Source organism: Heterocephalus glaber, unplaced genomic scaffold (genome assembly GCF_053883595.1).
Source record: "Heterocephalus glaber isolate CG9 unplaced genomic scaffold, H.glaber_assembly_v1.0 deba00000347, whole genome shotgun sequence".
Taxonomy (NCBI): domain Eukaryota; kingdom Metazoa; phylum Chordata; class Mammalia; order Rodentia; family Bathyergidae; genus Heterocephalus; species Heterocephalus glaber.
The window spans coordinates 16,869,286-16,892,866 of record NW_028258143.1 but is presented as its reverse complement, the minus strand read 5'-3'; the positions used below and the strand labels follow the sequence as shown (position 1 = coordinate 16,892,866).

General features: G+C 32.2%; 1 protein-coding gene across 4 annotated transcripts in view; it reads right to left on the bottom strand.

Moving 5' to 3' along the window:
* Dpp10 (dipeptidyl peptidase like 10) overlaps window positions 1–23,581 on the bottom strand; it is a 1,332,172-nt gene that overhangs the window by 308,865 nt on the left and 999,726 nt on the right. For all 4 annotated transcript variants that reach the window (XM_004836090.4, XM_004836089.3, XM_087197849.1 and 1 more), the window contains exon 4: window positions 11,317–11,411. In XM_004836090.4, the coding sequence (XP_004836147.1) occupies window positions 11,317–11,411 (95 nt within the window). The remainder of the gene's footprint in view (window positions 1–11,316; window positions 11,412–23,581) is intronic.

The following is a 23,581-nucleotide window of genomic DNA, read 5'->3' as shown; positions in this document are numbered from 1 at the left end:
ACAAGAAGTCCATTCAGAATGAAAGAAGTCAACTTTAAATAGTAAATTCAATCCACTTGAAGAAATACAGAGACTCGGTAAAGGTGATTACATTGATCTTATGAAAGAGCATCAGTACAGTTAGTTTGTAACTCTTTTCTCCCACTTGTCTTAGAAGATAGTTTCATAAACAATAATTGCAAAATTGTGCTGATGGGATCATATTATACAAATATATAACTTGTATGACAATAATCCTACAAAAGAGACAGAAGTAATGGAGATATGTTGGAATAATTTTATGCACTACAAATTAATTTAGTATTATGCTGAATGCATTTAGTTTAAATTATGATACTAGTTATAATTTTTTGGTGATGACTAAATACTTTAAAAGTAAAAAAATACAGGAATGTAAAATGCACAGTAAAAATATCTATATAAAAACAGATAAATAATAAATAACAAAATTGAAATGAGATAGAAAACAAATATGTAATGTCTGGTATAAATTCCTCTCTATTAATAATTATAGTAAAAGTAAGTAGATTAAGCATCTTAATCAAAATGTGAAGGCTGGAAGAATGGAAAAAAACATGATCTGACTATACATTTTTTTAACAAAGAACATGATCTATATTAAATATATTAGGTTAAAATGTAATAGGTTGGAAACAGGAGGATGGAAAAGATATACTGTGCAAGTAATGAGCAATCTGGATATAGAATGGCTTTAATGACACCAAACAAAACAGATGGAGGCAAAAGTTGTCACTAGGGACAAAGAACATGTGTATTGATAAGAGTATCATTTCATCAGGAAATTATAGAAATGATAAATATATGTGTCATAATAACTGAGATCTAGTATATCTGAAGTAAAAAATCGACAAACCTGAATGGAAAAATAAATTCAGCAATATTATTTGAAAACGTCAGAACTTCAATTTCAGTAAAGTAACTAGTAGGAATGTCAAAATGGAAACAGAAGACTCTGACATAGAATATATAGAAGACTAGGCATACCTGTGATGTACACATGAAACATTTCCCAAGAAAGAACATATGTTAGGCACAAGTCTCCACAAACGTACAAGGCATTACATTTGTGGTTTGAAAACATGAACAGAAAATGCATTCAATTTGACAGCAACATCTTGCAGCAGAAGGTGTAAGGTTTGATAATGTCTGGAGTTTCATGCATCTAGTGCGTCTCTGAACATATCCCAAATTAATAAAGGGTAACAAGTGTAATGAGTAATCAAAAGCTAATCAGATTTGACTTTGAATAAGCTTATGTTTCTCGATTTTGAAGTTAATAATGATGTCATTAATCATGTTAACCACCTATTTGAATACTTTTAAACTTTTAAATTTAACACTTCAATGAGGGAAATTCTTATCCTAAATACAATTTGATATGTATTCCCACTTACTTCCTAAAGATAACTTAGTAGATTTTTGCCCCAATCATACCCACAAACCTGGTTCTTAGACAGGATTTGCAATCTCAATGGTTAACCTCCCCCACCCCATCCACTGAGCCATACAACCAAATTCTCAGGGATTATTCTTTATATCACTTTTCTAACTTTCATTCCCATTGCCATTCTCATTTTGTTACTTTTCCTTTATTTTCTTTCTTATTGTCTTTCAAATCTTTTCACCTCTCTCAACCTCCACTGCCACTTTTTAAATCCATTTTCTTTTGGTCATAAGCCAGATCATTTAACAGGATAGTAGTGTCCTCTCCTGGAGATAATTTTAATGTATTCTCCAAGTTTAGTAGAGACATCTTTGTCTCAGAAAGCAAATGTGATCATTTTGAAAATTTATCACGTTGACGAGCATGCTATGTTCCCTACCCTAACCCCCTTCATCTGTTCCTCCTTCCCGTGCTGCTTCAGCTACACTGACAATTTTAAAGGGCTTCTAGGGTTTTAGGTTTGAGGCTATTTCTCCTACCTTCAAGTTCTGTCATTGCCCAGTCAGCTTCTTTTAACTCTCTTTCATTAGGGGAGCATTCTATTACTTTTTCAGAATAGGGATAGGTCAATGTATTAAAAATTTGAGCATAGATGCAATATGCTATTTTTATTCTTATATTCCTATACTCACTTTAATTTCATATCACAAATCATAAATATATTCCATCTAATTAGTGCATAACCCCTTTATTGGATTGTAAAGTCATTGTAGCTGAGCTCCTTCTATAGTTTGTATTTAACTTTTCTGTCTTTAGCAGCTATTATAGTGTTTGGGATAAAAATAAATGCATAAAATTGTGAGTGATTCAATCACATTCAAAAGAGTACACTTTTAACCTTCAGGGTATGATTACTCTGCATATCTGTGTTCTATGTAAATTTATTAATTTTATCTCTAACTTTTTACAAACACACCTTTGAAAATTTCTGTTGCACTGGTATACATGGGAAACTTGTATAAAGATACACATATAACTACTAAACCCTAAAGAGATTCTATTGTCAAAAATCACATGAAAGTATTAAAAACAGAATTGCACATTAATAGCATCTAAAAATAATGTTGATGTCTCTATTTTCAAAAGCCTCAAAGCAATTTTTCAACAAATCCCATCCATACTATCTCTAAACAATTCCTTCATACACTTACTTTTCCCCTCTATCAATATAGTGGTAGTTCAAACCCTTATCTTTTTAGCTATACAATTTCAATAGCCTTCAAAATAGTATCTGTATTCTGTTAACATCCATAGAATACATCTCTAATGTACTAGAGCATTCTTTTAAATTATTACTTAAATATCACCACTTTTTTCTTTTGAGGGTCCTTACTAATAGCAAAACCACATCTTGACTCACAAAACTCAGCATAATCTTTCCCCTAGTTATTTTACCAGGGTCTCTTTGTACTGTTCTCCACACCCACCACTAGTTATAGATGTTCTGTTCTTGTGATGGATCTATAATTTTCACACTCTGGATTCCCACTTACACTTAGTATTGTTGCAACAAAAACAAACAAAAAATCTCTTAAATCTCACCTTGCCATATTGCCTCCACACTGGGCCTTTCCTAAGAGTGGAAATAGATGGAGAGAGGTAGCTCACACTAAAAGATTCTGCTTGGTGATGGTGGTGGTGATAGTGTGTGTGTGTGTGGGGGGCACTCAAGGTTATTTGTTTTGTTCACATAAGAAGTATCTGCAAAAATTGAAAATATTTTCGTGGAAACAATGGTGACATAGGAAGTTGTTAATGATGTTTTCAAAATATACTGAAAATTCAGTGTCACGTTATCCATCAACATCATTTAATCCACATTTACTTTTCTTTCTCTTAATGATAGTTAGTTTGGAGCTGGGGATTTAGTTCAGGGGTTCCTCCACCTGCTTCACAAGCACAAGGTCCTGAGTTCAATGCCCAGTACCAAAAAAAATAATAGTTTCTTTGAGTAAAACATATAATTTGATAAACTGAAAGATATTTATAGATATATCAACTTTTATAATATGTGTACATATACACAGAAGCAAATTAACATATATACATTTAACTCAAGTATCTTTCAAAAATATTTCAGTAAAAATGGGGCATATACACATAGAAATTCCTTATACATGTATTATAAGACTGTAATTTAGTTTTACATTTCACTAAAAGGGATTTTGAACTCTTGATTTAAATACAGTGGACCCTTGACTTATAAACTCAATTCATTCACAAGGGCTGGTTGTAACTCAAATTGATCAACAAAAGGCTCAGGCTCCTCTACACAGCCTTCAAAGTCTCTCTCCTGTACACAGGCAGATCTCAGTGTCCTTAGAGAGACACTGGCTCAGGATTTCTCAATTAACCCCACACAGGAAAGGATATTGTCATGTTCCTTCCAGAACTCTTTAAGGGTTAAATCTGTATCTGAGACCACCTGGAATCACAAGCGGCGGGCATTAGGGTCATCACTCAAAATTTTGTCATTAAAACTGAAATTCTGGTTGTAACTCAAGTTGTTCATGTCAGGCCAGTCACAACTTGAAGGTCCACCGTATATTTAAAGCAGTACTGGCTTAGGAATTGAGATGTTTTAACTCTAGTCTTAAGAACATATTAATATACAAAGGGTGATCAAAAATACACTGAATATTTAAAATTTAAAAACATATTACAGTAAAAGACACATTGCCAAGAAGAATACATGTGTTCAAAGTCAGGGGGAGTATTTTGAATATTTTGAAGAGGATTTCTGACAATATGTCTTTCACTGTAATAATTTTTTTAATTTAAACATTCACCAAATTTTATAATTTCCCTTCATTAATCAACAGTCAATTGAAATTTTTGCAAAATAAAAACTTTATTGTGTGTCCTCATTCACCGTATTCACCAGATCTAGCACCACATGACTTCTAGTCTGGGTTTAAACTCCAGTGAAGAGAGGGAGAATGCTTACCTGCAGTATGAAGTACTATCACTATCATTTAATGTTTACCAAAATTGAACTTCCTTGAATGCCTGTGTATGTTCCACAAGCAAACTAAAATATGAATATATTTCTACTGAATTCTTCAAATATGCATTTTCTATAGTATTAATAGGGTTCAGAAGTTTTGCTAGTGCATGGTTTTACATCAGCAAAGCTGCACAGACTGAAGAGTTTTGAAAGGTCATAAGGGAAGAATAAAGATTATCCCTATATCATCACTTCAAAATTTTCAATTGTCCTGAAAATATGTCTTTGCTTAAATTTCACCATAAATTAATATAAAAATCTGAATTTTAATTACTTTAAATTTTTTGTTTTCCTTTTTAGCAATGCTATTATAATGAAAATATCATATATACATTTATATGTATGTATTTGTGGGTATGATGTGATAGTTTTATACATTCACAATTTAGAATAGTTAAATCCTACTAATCAATATGTCCATTATTCACTTCATTATTATTTGTAGTAAGAGCTTTGAAATTTACTTTCAAGAATTCTGAACTATGCAATACTGTACATTAACTATGGTCACCTCACTATATAACTGATCGTTAAAAAAATTCTTCCCATTTAATGGACATTTTTTTGTAGTTTGACCAACATTTAAAAATTTCTAATTAGCTTTGAATGACTGGGAGTTAACCATATATAAAATTATTCAGAAAGAAAAGGAAAGGCCGAAGTATCCATCAGATACTCAAGGGTGTGTAACTGTAACTTGAAATTGCTTGATATAGAACTGACTGGCCCTGGATGCAACTCAGAGTGCTGAGCTCTTAGGAAGCCAAATTTTAGGCCAATTGTAATTACTGTAATTGTAATCAATCTGGACTCCTGTTATCTTTCAGCATCTTATCTAACATACATATCTCCTCCTCCAACAGGAATAAGTGAAAATCTTCAAAATAAATAAAGAGTTGAATTGAAATAATTTTGTTGTACATAGCTGGGAGAGTATATAGAATTGAACTAACCTCTTGTTCAAATGATTAAGGTAAGTTTAATAAAAGGTTAATATTATGTCAATATTTTGTTCCTATCCAAAGAAAATTTTAGGTACATTAATTAGATAATTGTGTTTTCTGTATAGGATTATTCATTTAAGAATATTCCTAATAGTTATGTATAGCTGTAGATGTAGATATGGATTTATTAGTAACAGTTAACATTATTGAGAATTATAATGATTACATCATTTGAGATACTTTATCCTTATGAATAAATGAGTTAGAATACATTTGTAGTTTTTGTAGTTTTTTAGTATGAAATCTGGTAGTTTACTATGATAGTTTAATATGAATTATATGAAGCTTTGTATGAAATTTTGGTGTCATTTTCAATTAAACTGGAACCACATGAAGAACAGTGTATAGGACTATATAAGAAATCCACAGTGTCAATAAATTAAAGAACAAAATAAAAAGTAGACATGGGGAAACAGGGAGAGAGATCTTTTGCAAATGGAAAGGAGACTAACATAAGAAAGGAGGGGATAGGAGAGGGAAGGGATAAGATTTAGGTTGGATTATGTACATGTATCAGTAAGCATTATGTACTGTCAACACATACTAGTAAAAAAAATGAATTAAAAGCTGCAGGGTAATCTTGTAATACATGCAAATACATGGGGACAACAAAGATATCTTTTCTAACATTTAAATTAAATCTGTGGCAGAGTTCATGTTCCAGGGAGAGGATTATCACTTGTTATTTTGCCTGTTTCAATGACCTCACTTTTAAAATTTTGCTGAAATTCACGTTTGTATGGATAAAACTCTGAGAAAATTTTGAACAAGCTAAGTATTTATGATAGATGCAATTTTATCTTTCCCAAATATAGAAAATAATTCCAAATTTTGCTGAAAAATGTCTTCCTCTACTTACTTCTCTAACTGTACATAGATGTGAATAAAGTCAGATCTCTATTGATGACTAAGCATTCAAATTATCTAATTAAATATAACCATTTTCAAAATGAATAATGCAGATATAAAAGAATTGAAGTATTTTCAAGATGAATAATAAAAGTAAGAGTTATATGAAACTTTCCAACTATAGAGAATGATAATTACTATAGAGAAGGGAGAGATTGGCTCAACCCAAAGATAATAAAATTCAGTTATTCATCACCACTGTGCACTTCTTAAAGCAATTATGCTGGCTAGATTCCGTGGCCATCAGTTAAAAAGGAACACCTGCTCCCTGGTCAAAAGAGTTGGCAACAGCCAAATGACTGGTATTAACTTCTCTGAACAAAATATCTCAGTTAGAAGTGTCCCCCAAGAATTATAAGAAAAGTGGGATCATTTTTTAATCCTGTGCACAGTAATACAAAGCAGAGGAAGACAAGAACAATGATTCTACTCATTCATGCCACTTCTCTTGATAGGACTTTCTGTACATAGAAGAAATGGATTTCAAGCTAATAAAGCTGGAAACCACAATTTACAATCACCTTTACAATATCCCCACTTGCTCACACTTTAGTAAAATTTCCTTCTATTCATCATATCTTTTCTTCCAGATCTCTATCTAGAAGATGGTTTTTAAACTTGACCTTGCTAACATCTCTGGCGAAGTGTATGTAGCATGGGGTTAACCATTGTATTGTTGGATGCTTGTACCTGACTTCTACTCACTAGACTATAGCAAATACTCCATCACCATCCATGATAATCAGGACTGATTTAGAACTGTAATGTCTCCTGGGGACAAAACTACTACCCCTGAGGAACTACTGCTCTAAAGAGAAGAGAAAAGAAACTGTACTCTCAAGGACATATTCCTGAGTGTACAGTTCCTGGGCCTCACTGTTAATCAGTATTTGTTACAGTAATGATATCAGCCAACACTGAGAAACCCACTGGTGTTGTCACTTTTTTAAAGTGACAAATCTCCCATGATCCTAGCCAGCATGAGTGAACATAGCAAACCAGAATTTTCCAATAACCATTCTTTATCTCAAATATTAATTACATGGTTAAATTGGGTGCAACTTTATGAAAAATTCTTTATTTGCACTGCTGTGTATTTTAGAGTTGTGTTTTTTGTTTGTTTTGTTCTGTTTCCCTACAGGGCACCTATTTCCTCAAGCACAAATCAGTCAATCAGTTCCTTTTTTTTTAACAATTATTTTTCCCCCAGGACTGGATTGAAGCCAGGGCCTTCAAACTAAGCAAGTCCATCTCTGATTTTTTATTTTATTTTATTTTTAAAATTTTGAAACAAGGTCTTACCAGATCAGTCAACTTTTCAGAGTGCTGATATTACATGTGTACCACCATTCCTTGATAATACAATGCATTTCTTGATTTCATGGTGACATTAAAAAGTTGTATCTCTCAGCCTCATATAATCAGTGGAACAACAAATGAAACAACAAAATCAAAACCACATAGATAAAAGAAAAACAGAGATAGTATGCAGACAATCAAGGCTATCTATACATCATAAATCAATATATATTCCCTGAATCTGGTGAAATTTACTATTTTTGTAATGGCCTGCAGATAGTTGGACCAAAACAAATAGACAGCTGACCTTTTCTTTGGAATCATTCTGTTGCCATATACAAATTCTTTGCCTGTGTTTTAGTCTATTTTTACAGAATGTATTTAAACATAGACTTTCAGAGATTTGAGACTACATTGTTATCCTTTAATTATTGCTTTTCATATTGGTTTGTGAGCTCTTTTATGTAATTTTACTCTTAATAATATTTAAGTATATGGGGCTTGGATAAATATCCACAATCCTTTTCTAATTTTAAAAAGTTGACTTGCTATAACAATTAATAGCTGTTGATTTTTTTTGTCAAGACCACTGGTGACATTTAAATTATTAATAACAGAAAATATGATTAATACTTATGAAACATTTCTTCATTGTATGATTAAAAATATGCTTTTGTTTTAAATAGTTTTGGCTTTAAGAGATAACATTTTCTACTACTTAGGTATTATTAAGAATAGTTTGTGGGCTAAATCACTTCTTTCCCATTTTCCTATTCAAAGAGTTATGTGATCTTTAATTCCTTCCTTCATTAGAAAGTCACCTAGCTTCAGTCCAGAAGAATGTCTTTAGGAAATTATTTCATGAAAATTACTTATTTTTATTTTATTTTTGACAGCTATGTCCAATATTATTCTTATTCATACTCTTTGCTAATCATGATCACATAGTCTAAGGTAGCCAGTAATAATATTTAAAATGACAATGTGATGTCAAATTATTTTTAATAAATTGACAGTCATATTTTAGCATAAAATGTTATTAAGCATCAGGCTATTGTGTAGTAACATGTTTATCAATAATGTTTCTCACCTGACTTAGTACATCATTATCACAAGTTTTCGTAGTGATACGATCAAACTAATTATGCTTGTAATTAAAATATTGATGATTACTCAAAAAAATCTGTAGTATGAATAGAACTCTTATCCTCTCCTCAAATATTTTTTTTCAACAGAATGGCTTAAAAAAACCCAGAAAATTCAAATTTCAGTCAAATATAAGCCTCAAATATACAACTAACTGTACTTAACAATTCTACCATAGAGCTGAGAGAAAATAGATACTCTGAAATTATCTGAATCATGATTCGTATTTTTTAAATTTGAGGTTTGGGTTAACTAGTTGCAAATATATGGAATTTTTCACTTCACTAATCCTTCTTTCTTGCCCCCAATTTAATTCTAACACTCCTAAGATTTATACATTGTTTAATTATTTACATTGGGTCATAAATGACTTTAGAAATTCTATGAATCTTAGATGAATAAATTATAATATTTACTAAATGTATGACTTTGGTAACTAAGAGATACCACTAACTTATAGGAAAATTAGAAATAGAAACCAAAATTTTAATTCTCCTATAGGTTGGACCTTGAAATGATTTTTAAAAATTAAACACAGAAGCATAAAGGTAAAAGAACATTGCTTACCATATGGGAAAAATTACAATGAGAGGAGATGGGGGTGACATGTGGTATCAAAAGAACAATTGTGAAAATGGAATAATAAGCTAAATGATGCATTTGCTTTCTTTTTTGGATAGGTGATGGAGGCCAAAAAAGCAGTTCATAAAAACGTGCTAAGAATATATATATATATATATATATATATATATATATATATATACACACTTAATGATTAGAGGAAAAAATCTCATTAACTTGTGTAAAGGAGTTATAAGTATGGATCAGTTATATAAAAGAATATTAATAAACCATCTATGGCTAATGTGAAGGCTTGACCACTGGAGCCCTATGACCTTTGTAAAAAAAATGTTACCTAAGGGTAAAAGAAACTAAAAAAGGAAGACAGACTTAATTTTTGTTTTCCAGACACATTTTATGGAAAATCAATTCACTTTGATTTAAATCACTCATCATTAGCATACCCTCTCATCATTAGCAATTCATGCTTTCTTCCACCTGTCTTATCTTCTTAGTAAGGGTTTATTTTTTCAACTGATATATCTGTCAGTGATTCCTCATGCTCATATCTAAAGTCCCTATGGATTGTACAAAGAACAAATATTAGGTACTCCTCTATACTTTTTACTAAAAAATTTACACAAATGTTAGTATTATTTCTCCAGAGGGAATCTGTATCTTTAAAAACTGAGTATATTTTTGGTATCCAATAAATATATGAAAGATTGTATATATAGTACTTGTTCTTTACTTATGAATTAATTGATTCATTTAAAAATAAAAATGTCATGAGTTTGTGCTATTTAATGACCATACTACTAGTGTACATCTACTGGATGGTTAAATTTAGCTCAACAGATGCATGTAGACATAATCACATCATGACATCAATGACCATTTTTTTTAATATATAAAAATACTAGAAGAGAAAGTTCATAGTCTATCTCTTGAACTTGTGTATTTTATAACATATCTGAAAATTAATGCTTATTTTAAATGTATAAGTGTAAATAAATTTTTTAAAGTACCCAAAGATTATTGTTTTATTCTGTGGAGGTCTTCTGAGACCCTGCAATATGTTCATCTTTAGCATACAAACTTGTACAATAGACAATATAGTGAATCTTTGAATATATAAAAGAATAGTCATGCATTATTTTTGATAATGTTTGAAAACTAGATTTTGCAATATTTGTAATAACTGGCTTATTGTAACTTACTGAAGATATAATCATACCTAACGTTTCTCAATCTTAAGTGGGGCAGATTTATTAGAATGGCAATGGCTACTATGGTTATATAAGAGCAACATAAAAATAGAAAACACATGCAATCAATAGAGTATTGTGAAATAAACAGTGTATGATTCAGTAGATTGAAAGTGGTCCTCACAGAGTCTGAAATACTGAAAATAGGCCATACTAAAGCCATCGTAAGGCCAGTTTTTTCAATTTTATGTATTTTTTAAGGCCAGTTTTATAGTCTTCTTTCTGCCTGATCTGGAAAGCCACAGCATGAGAAGTCAAAAAGAATCAAAAGTAAAAAGGGGGAAGCATAAGTTATTTATAATTTAGACAAGGTTATGCATTTTTTTTATCTTGCCATTTGTAAGAGTATTAGTATATAGAAAGTATTGGGGAAGGTATTCATTGTCAATGAATACTATTATCTTGGAAATATTTCTGTAATTACTATTCTTGGAATATTTGTTCACTTACTAAAAATATCACACAGGGAGAAAATAAAAGCAGGTGTCCCCAAAGGTATTTTCTATCAATAGATTTCCTGAGTCTAATGATAATTGCTCTAACTTTCTACCTGAAATGTTTGCAGTGCTGGAACAGGAAAATAGAAATTTAAGTACAGCTAGAGAGTATTCTAAACAGTATTGAAATGCAAAAAGTAATTAATTGTTCATTACTTACAAAAGTTGTGTTTTCCAATAATAATGTGGTACCATTTGTTTCTAAATTCAGTTTAATGACATGTCCATTCTCGCTTTTATACACCACATCTGTATCTGCAACAACAAAGACATTAACAATTGACAAATACACTGAATAGGTAACATAATAACTTTAGAGGAGAAAATGTGCATAATAAACAGACACATTGGAGCAATTATTGTTAGCCTTCAATAACCCGAGCAGATTTCTATACTTGGCTCACATTAATTCTCTTGAAAAATCAGGAAGCCTGCCTAACACATGGCCTATTGTGCAATGAACACGGGGTTAGTGAGAGGGCTGCTCAGTTTCATGCTTTAACAAATGAAAATTAATTAAAATATGGACAATCTGCTGCCTATTCTGAAGTGAGAGAGACAATGATAAGAGCCTCCAGTTTCAAAAATGAGCTACTAGTGATAACCAATCTAGTTTTTTAACTTACAAGCCTTTCACGAAATTCTAAGTTCACTCACCCTGATCCACCCTCAGGTGGCCTGGCTCACTCCCAAGGATTGGTCTTTGACCTGCCTACTTCTTTCTCCCTGGGGTAGAGGATTTTTGTCTGGTATTTTATTTGTTTTGTGTGATCAAAGATCAAAATCACTGAGGTTGTCTAAACACCATCAAATCCACTTCTTCAACTTTAAGAGGAGGATGTCTATTTTTAAATAATTCCATTGTTTCTGGATAATGAATTTTACAAATTTTGAGTTAAATTTAATCACATATCTCAGGTCTAACATATTAACTTGAGGGTAAACTGAAAAGAGATGATACACAGATATTTAGGAAATAAAGATATGTGTGTGGAAGGTATGTGTGTGTATAAAGTTAAGTAAAAAGAGTTTTTAATCCTAATTTTTGAATAATTTTATTTTTAGTTTTTACACAACTTCATTATATCACATGCACCTCCCCAGCCCCTGAACATTCTTGGAAGAAAGACGGCATTGAAGGGGATTAGTTCCACTGTTCACAGTGAATGAATTTGCATAAAACACAATTTCTCAAAATATGAATGTCTTCACTGTATACTAGGAAAACAATTACTGTGTGGTGGAAAAATGTCAGCACTTTTGGGAGCATATGATTTTCTGTCCCTTTCTCTAGTTATTTCAATAATATAAATAGTAATACTTAGAAAAAATGTGATGAGAAGTGATTGATACTAGTAAAAATGAGGTTTATTTTTTTCAGTGTTTTATTCAAAAGACTAATAAAGACCCCATTTTAAAGTCAAAGTCTGTAATGAAAGTCAATAGCTTTTCTTCACCTGAACATTTGCTGAAACTCTTAACTGAAAAACAGGGAAAGAAAAATGACATTTTAATAAAGGAGGAAAAAGATCATGAAGGAAGTTTTAAGTTACTTACTGAGCTGGACTGTATGGACTGAAAGTTAGCTCTATGTGAGTTTCAAAATAATCATTGTATCATTTTCTGAGTGTCTTTTGTATATTATAAATATTTTTTTTTGTTACCACTAACTTTAACAATTTATTTTATAGTAATACAGAATAACAGGCTCACATAAACAATAAAGATTTTGATGAATATTCCTTTCTCTCTTCCTTTTCCTTCCTATCTCCATATTTATGAATTATAATACTAATCACCTGTGTTGCTTGTTTGGTTTTGCCAGATGATTTGACCTCATGTTTCACTACTGTCAATTAGTGGTTGCTCAAGAAAGAATTCAACCTCAACTTAAGTTCTAACCTCCAAGTGTTCTCTGTTATTTTTCTTGACATATCTATTTGGGACCACTTCTTGATTTTTCTTTTTTTTTTTCTTTTTTTTTTTGGTACCAGGAATTGAAATCTGGTCCTTGAGCTTGCGAGGTAGGTGGCGGCACCACTGAGCTAAATCCCCAGCCTCATTTCTTGATTTTGATGAATATATCCCTGTAGACAGCACGAAGAACCAGGAACATACCCTAACAAACTTATCTTTATAACATTTTATTAATTCATTAATTTTACTGGTACATTTTAGGTTTACAATATGCTGACATTCATTATTGGGAATTTGTACCTTTATATATCTTGGTTCTAATTTTTCCCCATTCCCCTGCCTTCCCTTCAATCCCTCCACCCCTCCCTATTTATAAAGATTTTATTTCTGCCTTTTTTTCTCATATTTATTCATTTCCCTTTTTTAATTTCCCCCACCCCTCCCACTTCCCCTTCCCCTTTCGAGCTTTTCTTCATATTTCACATTATCTATTATACATTTTGATCCCTTTTAATACTTTCAGTTTCTCACACCAGGGTAACTATTCAGTGTTTACACATGTGTGTCCTATTTAGTTTACTTAAGAATATGGTCTCAATGTGCATTCATTTATCTATAAATGTCTCTGGTCTCTCATTTTTTATGGCTGAGTAGTACTTCATTAAAAATAAAACACATTTTCTTTGTACAGTCTCCAGTTGATGGGCAACTGGGCTGTTTCCAAGTTTTAGTTATTACAAACTGTGGCGTTATAAACATGGGTGCACACAAATCACTGTGGTATGATTCTTTTAGGGAGATAGCCAGCAGGGGAATAGCTGGGTCAAATGGGATTTTTAATCCTGGTTCTTTGAGGTATCTCCATACTGATTTCCAAGTGATTGCACCAGTCTACACTCCCACCAGCAGTGGAGCAGTGTTCCTTTTCCCCCACAACCCTGCCAGCATTGTTATTGGATGATTTCTTGATAGCAGTCATTCTAGCACCCTGAAAATATAGATCAAAGAGGATATCAGAAAATAGACATTCCTTGCTCCTGGGTAGGAAGAACCAATATAGTGAAAATGGCCATACTTCCAAAACTGCAATATAGATTCAATGCAATCCCAATTGAAATTCCAACAGCGTACTTTGCAGATCTGGAGAAAACAATCCAAAAATTCATTTGGAAACAAAGGAGACCTAGAATAGCAAAAAAATTCTAGGAAACAAATACAAGGTAGGGGTATCACAATCCCCAACTTGAAACTATACTATACAGCTACTGTGATACAAAAAACATGGTACTGGCAAAGAAACAGACCCAAGGATCAGTAGAATAGATTCTAAGATGGAGAAACAACTCCAGACACACTCAGCCACCTCATCTTTGACAAAGAAGCCAAACACCCTCATTGGAGGAAAGATAGCCTGTTTAATAAATGGTGCTAGAAAAATTGGGTTTCAACTTGCCAAAGATTAAAACTAGGCCTATATCTCTCACCATGCACTAAACTAAAATCAAAATGGATTAAAGATCTAAGTACTAAAACAGAAACACTAAACTGGCTGGAAGAGAAGTTAGGTCAAACTCTTGAAGACATTGGTGTAGGAAAAAATTTCATGAACAAAACCTCAATTGCACATGAACTACCACAAGGAATCAACAAGTGGGATCTCATCTTATTAAAAAGCTTCTGCAAGGCTGGGGATTTAGCTCAGTGGCACTGCGCCTGCCTTGCAAGCACAGGGTCCTTAGTTTGATCCCTTGTACTGCAAAAAAAAAAAAAAAAAAAAAAGGAAAAGAAATCTAAAAAAGCTTCTGCACAACAAGAGAAACCACCAACAGCATGAAGAGATAACCAACAATGTGGGAAAAATTTTTACCTGGTGTAAAGATCTACTGTCTAGAATATATAAAGAATTTAAAATAACCAGACCTTCCAAATTTAAAGACACAATCCAAAAATGGGCATCTAAAATGAACAGATATTTCTCAGACAAAGATGTAGAAAGAGCAAATAAACATATGGAAAACTGTTCAACATCACTGGTCATTCAAGAGATGAAAATGAAAACAACACTGAAATTCCACCCTACCCCAGGAAGAATGGTTCTTCTCAAGAAATAAATCTTTATGATATTTGATCGATAAATTAGGGGAGTATGACTTTCCCTTCCTTCCATTTGGGAATAGAAATGAATACAGCTATATACCTTTCATTGATTGGTTCCTCTTCCAGAATACAATCATATTGTAGAATGCTAAAAAGAGATGACTTCTGTGGCTTTATACATAAAGAAAACTGACAGTATAGTTTTAGCCTGAGTATTGATCCATGGTCAGTAGAAGAGAGGAAGTAGCTCATGACCTCATAGCCTCTTCTAGCAAGAGAAAACACTAAGGAAAGAATAAATTGTTATGAGGTGTGGAGAAGAGCAATTCATTATTTCTCTTAGAATAAGAGTAGAAGGAAATGAAGAACATAAGGACTATGCTTTAAACATTAATTAAAAGTCCTTATTATTGAATGATTGTTGGGATTTGAGAAAAATATACAGAGATTTGGGATTTGTATAAATACCTTTACACTTACATTTCTGAAAATTTTACCATTTAGTACCATGTTGCATTACTAAGAGAAATTTTTATTAGTGTTATTATTTAACTTAATATTAAATATTTTTCATGAATTATTCCAGAAGCATTTAATATCTGTCTTTATTAATTTTCTTTTTTATCCATTTTTATAAACTAGTCTTCTGTATCTCACATTTATTCAATTTAAATTTTAATTTATAATCACAAGTGGAATTTCCAAGTTTGGAAACTCATTTTATTAGATTAATAAATTACATTGTGGGACTATATTTCTAAAATATCTAACTCACATTTTGTTTCATATTAGCTGATGGAATATGAGTGAATCAGATCAATGAGTAAAGTTCATTAACACAGGAAGATTACAGTAGGCTCCTTGCAATTGTCTTAAAAGAATGGTTGCTTCCTTTTAGCTCTTTGAAAGTTAAGAGGCAATTATCCTGAACATATTCTCAACTCAGTCAGTTTTTTTAATGAAAAATTTTGACTGAATTTATTCTAAAATCCAGCCATTCATCTTTTGTGTGCAGCACACCAAAATAATCATTACTATCATTTTACTCCAGTTCTTTTCTTTTCCCGTAATTTGAGTTTTAAAAAAAGAAGTCACAGGAGTACATCCTAGCTTCACATCATTTCGGTAAATGCAATCATGCAATCACATTTTATAACTCTCCTATATAGAGTCAACAGTTAAGCATTTCACATTATTTCCATTCTTAATGGGTACTGACACTAAGAACGGAGACACCTCTGCATCCACCTGCACTACCAGGACCAAGAGCTAAGGCAGTGGAAAGGCATGTGAGTCAATCTTTTTTAGGAAGTTCTTGTCCAGTAAAGTTAAGATTATAAAACAGAAGAAAATTTCCATTTATGTATTTTAGGAACTTTCTGAAAATTATCTTTAAACCACAAGCTCTAAAAATGAAGCAAATTCACAAAGTATCAGGTAACCAAACTGTTGTATCCTGAAATGTCCCCCATCACACACACACTGCATGACTGCATGCTTCTCAAACTCAGATCCCCAACCCTGCCCTTAATTACCCTAATCTCCTCTGTCTGGACACTAAAACTTTATATTTTCAGTACTGGGAATTGAACTCAGGGCCTTGAACAAGCTAGACAAACACTCTAGACCTCTAGACCTTTATTTTTTGTTGTTGTTTTCTTTTGAGACAGGATCACACTAAAATGCCCAGGGTTGCTTCAAACTTGAGATATTCCTGTCTCAGCATCCTGAATAGTTGAGATTGAAAGTGTACATCAGTATACTGTCATTGTAAGACACTTTAAAACTGTCTTCCCTGATTTAAATAGATAATAAATTCTGCTTTCTTGGTTGGTTATCCTAGGGATCATCTGGGAAGTTGATAATTAATAAAATTCATTTTACTTGTAGATAAATATAAACTCACCTTATCAGTTTTGGTGTTACTATTGATACTTTAATTATGCATTGGACTTTGACATGATAATTTGCTTATACTATTTCAAAATTAAATTAATCTATTAATCACAAGTTTTCAAAAAATGGAAAAATCTTGGAGAATCAGTTTTCTGAGAATTTTAATCCAAAATTATCTTCATTTAAAATAATCTATTTTTGGGCCAGAGATTTAGCTCAGTGGTTTTGCCACCTGCTGGGCAAGCGCAAGGACTGGAGTTCGATCCCCAGTACCAAAAAAAAAATCTATTTTTCTGACATGCTTAAGATAAAATTTCTATAGTAGCCCATATTAATAAAAGAAATGCATAATCAATAAACTAAGAAAAATACAGGGGAAATGATTAAAGGATTTTTCCACAGAAAATGGTTAAGTTCTCTTAGAAAGGATTTGCCAAATACTGAGTTAGGATTTTATCCCCCCCCAAAACAAATTTTATTCCATAGGGCCAGAGATTTAGTTCCACTGTGTCCCTCGCAAGCACAAGGTCCCAAGTTCGATCCCTGGTACCAAAAAGAAAAAGTGATTTTCTTCCCTAATTAAATGACAATGGTAAATCAACAATATTGAGCTATTCATAATTGAAACACAGCAGGCACCTTGTTCAACAGTCCTAAAATTCTGCTTGCAACAATGCAAATATTACTTCACTTTTTAAAGACCCCCAGGACACAAGAAGTAGCTTCATTGTCTTATTTCTCTATTTCAAATTCTCAATGCATGTCCATTCTTATTTTTCCCAAACTCTTGGGAAGAGGTGATCCTTCTTTCTGCAAAGAAAATCTCCAATTTGTAACCAAATCAATGCAGTCTGAGATCTTCAATATTTGATCTGTGCTTTTGTTTGTTTTTGTTTTTACCTACTTATACTTTTCAAGTGAATATAGTTTTCTACATTGAAAAGGAAATACTAACTGTATTCATTTAGGCCTCCTGCTCTTTCCTTAGCTCTTTTTCTTGCACAATAAGCCTCAGTATACTTTTTTATAAGGGGTGCCTTATTCTGTATCCACCCAGCATGCTATTCTGCATATTTCTTGGAATGCAGTTCCAGTCCCCTCTCTCCTGAAATTTCAATCCTCCAACATCACCATTAAGCTGCAATAATCAAACTAATGTGGTCTTCTACTACACTTGATCTCCCCCATCACTTGACTTCACAGTGGGCCACAAGATGAACAGAAAGATCTAAATATCCTCTTCTCTTGGCTTCGAACCACTACCTTGCCCTGGTATTCTTTCTTCAAAGATTTCTTATGTTCTGTCTTCCCAATTCCTTTAAAAGGAAAGACATCCTTCAAAGCTCAGCTCTGAATTTATTCAGAATAATAATGTATTCTTTTCTCCAACAGCTTCTTTCTGAGTGGTAGTGTTTATTTCCACCTTCCTATATTGATTCAACCTTTCAAGGCAAATCATGACCTTCACCATTTGTCAGTTCTGTATTTCCAATGAACTACTAGATCACATAAAAATCTGTGAGTAGGGAAAACTCAGTAGACTACAAGTAAAGGTCTATAATTTTGGCTACCCTCTCTCTCCAAATTCCATATATATATACAACTCCTGTTTTTAATCCTCTCTATAAACATTATTCTTCCCTATCTCACAATGAGATGATTGGTAGTTTTAAAGTGTTTTCTATGCCTCTACTCATTCCCATCACACAACAGAACTCATTTTATACAATATTGTATCGGCTCACATGGTCCAAAAGACCTGTTAACCCTAATAATAAAGTGTAAAATTTAAAATGTTCCCCCATTTATTACTACTGAAACCTTTTAAAACAATCCAAATCATCTGCTGTTCAAAATTTTCCACATAGCTTATACTTCCCTCTCGCTCAGATTTGCTTACAATTTCCACTGACAAATGCCCAGGTGTTGTTTAGACTTTTCATCTTTTACAAAGCTTTGTCACATTCTCAACTCTTTTAAAGTCCTCATTCAATGTTTTCATCTTCAGAACTCTTATGCAAGTCATTTAATAACCGATTGTGTCATCATTCCTTTTAACATTTTTATTTCGCATTGATGTGTCTGTTTTGGGTATTCAATCTCTTTATAAATTCAAGAAAAGTTATTTTTAAAAAAATATTTTCTAACATATGTAAAGAAACAAAATTATCCATATAAACGTGGTACGCTCTAATGTTTTAGTACATGCATAGTTGCATGTTTATATCAGGTAAGACATACTGATCTCTTCAAATACTCATCATTTCTTTGTAGTAAGAACTATCAACATTCTTCTTTTTTTTGTAATGTACAGTACATCATTGTTATCAATCGTCACTTGTAGGACCTGGGATTTAGCTCATTGGCATCGCACCTGCCTCACAAGTGCAAGGTCCAGAGTTCAATCCCCAGTATCCAAAGGAAAAAAAAAAAAGTCACTTCTATGCAGTAGTATACAAAAGCTCCTATTTACCAGTAAGTCAGTACCCATTAATCAGCCTCTACTCCTCTCTCTGTTTTCTACTCTCCTGGCTTTTGATAAACACCATTCTCAACTTCTTGCAGCTAAACTATTTTAGATTCTACATATAAGTGTGTTCATATGGTGCTTATATTTCTATACCTGGGTTAATTCATTTAACAAAATGATGTCTCCTTCCATTCATGTTGCTGCAGATGACAAGATTTCACTCTTTTTATGGCTGAATAGTATTCTATTTTGTATATCTCTTATTCTTATGCATTCATCAGTTGATGGATATAGGATTTTTCTGTTTCTTAGCTATTACAAACAGTACTACAATGAACATGAAAAGGCAGACGTCTCTTTGTTATATGATACTGATTTCATTTCCTTGGTATATATGCCAAGTAGTGGGATTGCTGGATGACTTCGTAATTCTATTTTTTTGATGAATTTTTGAATTATTTTTCATACTGGGTTCATTAATTTACATTGCCACCAACAGGTTCCATTTTCTCTACATCTTGACCAGCATTTGCTTTCTGCAGTCTTTTTGATAATACTGATATTTACTGGGGTGAAGTAACAGCAGCTGGATTATGGTTTTAACTTTTCACTTCTATGACTATTAATGAGGTTGAATATTTCTTCCTATACACAATGGCCATTTGTACTTCCTCTTTTGAAAAAAGTCTATTTGGGTTGATACTCATTTTTTAAAATTAGGCTATTTGATTTTGTTGTTACTGAGTTTTTGGAGTTACTTTTATAGTCTGGAGAGCAATCTTTTATCAAATGTATAGTTTGCAAATGTTTTCCCCAGTTCATTAGGTTGACTATACACTCTGCTGATTGTTCTTGCTGTGCAGATGTTTTTATGTTTGATGAAATCCTATTTGTCTATTTTTGCTTCTGGGTCTTATCCAAAGAGTCCCTGCTGATTCAGTGTCCTGAGTTATTTTCCCTACATTTTTTTCTAGCTGTTTCATAGTTCTGAGTCCTACAGTTCTGTCTTTAATAGTCTGTGAGGGATTTAGTTTCATCCTTCTGCATATAAATATCCAATTCTCCCAGCACTATTAAGTGAAAAAAAACCTACCCTTTCTCCTATGACTATTCTTAGCATGTTTATGAATGCCACTTAACTATAGATGTATAATCTTTTTGTATTTTCCATTCTCTTGTAGTAATCTTTGCCCTTTTTAAATATCAATAGCATGCTATTTGATTATTGTGTCTATATAGTCTGTTAACAAATCAGAGAGGGTAGTATTGCCTGCTTTGTTATTATTGCTCAAAGTGTCTTTGGTTGTTTAGGGTTTTCATTGTTTCACATCAAATTTAGAATTTTTTTTCTTAGTTCCCTAAAGATCATCATTGTCATTTTGATAGGGATTGTAGTTAAATTGTAAATCACTTTGGGAAACATGGATATTCCAAAGATATCGATTCTTCCATTCCATGAACATGGGTCAATTTTTCACTTTGTTCTAACCTGCTTGATTTCTTTCAACAATCTAGTACAATTTTCATTGCATAAGTCTTTCACTCACTTGGTTAATTTTTTTCTAGGTATTTTTTCTGGATATTTTTAATGTGATTAATTTTTCAATTACTATTTCAAGTAATTGACATTAGTATGTAGTAGTGTGATTTGTTTATGTGTAATTAGTTTGTATATCATGAATTTACTGGTTTATTAGTTATAATAATTTTAAGTACAGAGTCTGGGGGTTTTGTATATACAGGATCATGTTATCTGCAAACAGTGACAATTTTACTTCTTTAAAAATTAGATAAAATTTCTTTCTCTTGCCTGATTTATCTCACTAGGACTTCCAGAATTAGGCAGAAAAAAAGTGGTAAAAGTGGGCTTCCTTGTCTTACCCCAGATTGTAGAGGGAATTTTTACAGGTTTTCCTGATTTACAATGGTATTTGCATATTATAAATGATATTTTTTATGTTTAGAAAAGTTCCTGTTATAATTAACATGACCAAAACTTATTTTGATGTTAGATTTTATCAAATGACTTTTATCTCATATATTGAGATGTTGATATGACTTTTTTCCTTCATTCTATTAATGCAGTGTAACATGTGTATTGATTTGCATACATCCTTGTATTACTGGGTTGAATCCCATTTTTTTTTCCTTTGATATCATTAGCTGGTTTGGGAGTGACAGAAATGCAGATCTTATAAAAAGCATTTGGTAGAATTCCTATTCTATTTTTGGAATTATTTAAATAGCACTAGTATTAATCTTTCATTAAATATTTGGAAGAATTTAGAAATAAGCAATCTGGTCCTGATATTTTTCAATGTGAGGATTTTATGGTTGATTCTATTCCATTCCTCATTATTAGTCTCTTCAGGTTTTCTCTTTCTTTAAAGTTCAGTTTTGGTAAGGTGTACGTGTCTAGGAATTTATGTATTTCCTCTAAGCTATCAAATTTGCATGGATCTAGTGCATCCGTAATTCAGGATACAGTCCACACAGAATAATCATCTCAAATCACCTTTTGTATTTCTGTAGTAGCACTTGGGGTCATTTCCTTTTTGTCCCTCTGATTTTCTCTAAGTCATCTTTTTCATACTTTAGCTAATGGTTTGTCTATTTTTTTCATTTCCAAGGCTCTGCTCTTTGTTTTATTGATCTTTTGTATTTTTGTTTGTTTCTACCGTATTTATTTCTCCCATGATCTTATTTTTATAGGTCCTTGAGATAAAGTGATATTATTTAATTGAGGTCGTTTTGGGGTTTTTTTGTTTTTGTTTTTGTTTTGGTACCGGTGATTGAACTCTGGACCTTTTCGTTTGCAAGGCAGGCAGCAGAACCACTGAGCTAAATCCCCGGCCCTTCTGCTTTTTTGAAAAAGGTACTTATTGCTATCAACATACCTCTTAGTACTGCTTCTACTCATTCCAGTTTTCAGTATATTGTGTCTCTATTTGCATTTGTTTCAATAACTTTTAAAATTTTCCTTATTGATTTTGTTTATTATCTGCTGGTGTTCAAAAGAAGTTGTTTAATTTTCAGGTATTTTTACAGCTTCCAGAATTTTTGTGAGTAGTTTTTAGTTGTGTTAAATCGTGATGAGAAAATATATTCAGTATATTTTCAGTTTCTAAAAAATGTACTAAGACTCATTATGTCATCTCTCATATAGCATATCATGAAGAATATTTCATATTCTAATGAAAAAATGTATATTCAGTAGTTATTGGTTGGAATGATACATGGATATCTGTTAGGTCCCTTTGCTCTAGGGTAGAATTTATTTCTGCTGCTGCTTTGTTGATTTTCAATCCGCATGACCCATCCATTGCTAAAAGCAGGGTTTGAAAGTCCCCAACTATTACTGAATTGGAGCCTCTATCTTGCTTTAGGTCTATGAAAATTTGCTTTTTATATTTATGGGCTCCAATGTTGGATGTGCATATTTAAGATACTGTATTTCCTGGGGCTGGAGATTCAGCTCAGTTGTTTTGCCGCCTGTTGCTCAAGCGCAAGGACCCGAGTTCAATCCCCGGTACCAAAAAAAAAAAAGCTACTATATTTCCTAATCCATTCTTATTATGCCATGCCTCTTTTACTGCTATCCATTCATTTATCCTGTATCACTAGGGCTGATCTTGCTTTCTTTTGAATGCTCTTTACACAGAACATCTTTGATCCCTTCACTTTCACTCTACTCGTGTCCTTAGAAATGGAGTTTCTTATAAGCCACATATAGTTAGGTCTTATTTTATTAATTTTATTCTATGTATTTTATTTGGAGAATTTAATTCACTTACATTAAATGTGATCATTAACAGGTCACAACTTACTAACATCACTTTGTAACTTCTTTTCTAGTCTGTTGAAAGATCATTTCTTTCTTATCTCTACTTTCCCTATGGCCTGCTTTTTATTCTAGCAGGATGTTTGGATTTCTAGCTTTTGTTTGTTTGTTTGTTTGTCTATTATTTTTTTTTGTTTTGCAGTTACTAAGAGGTTTACAAAAATAACTTATCACAACAAGATATGTTCAAATGATTACTTAATG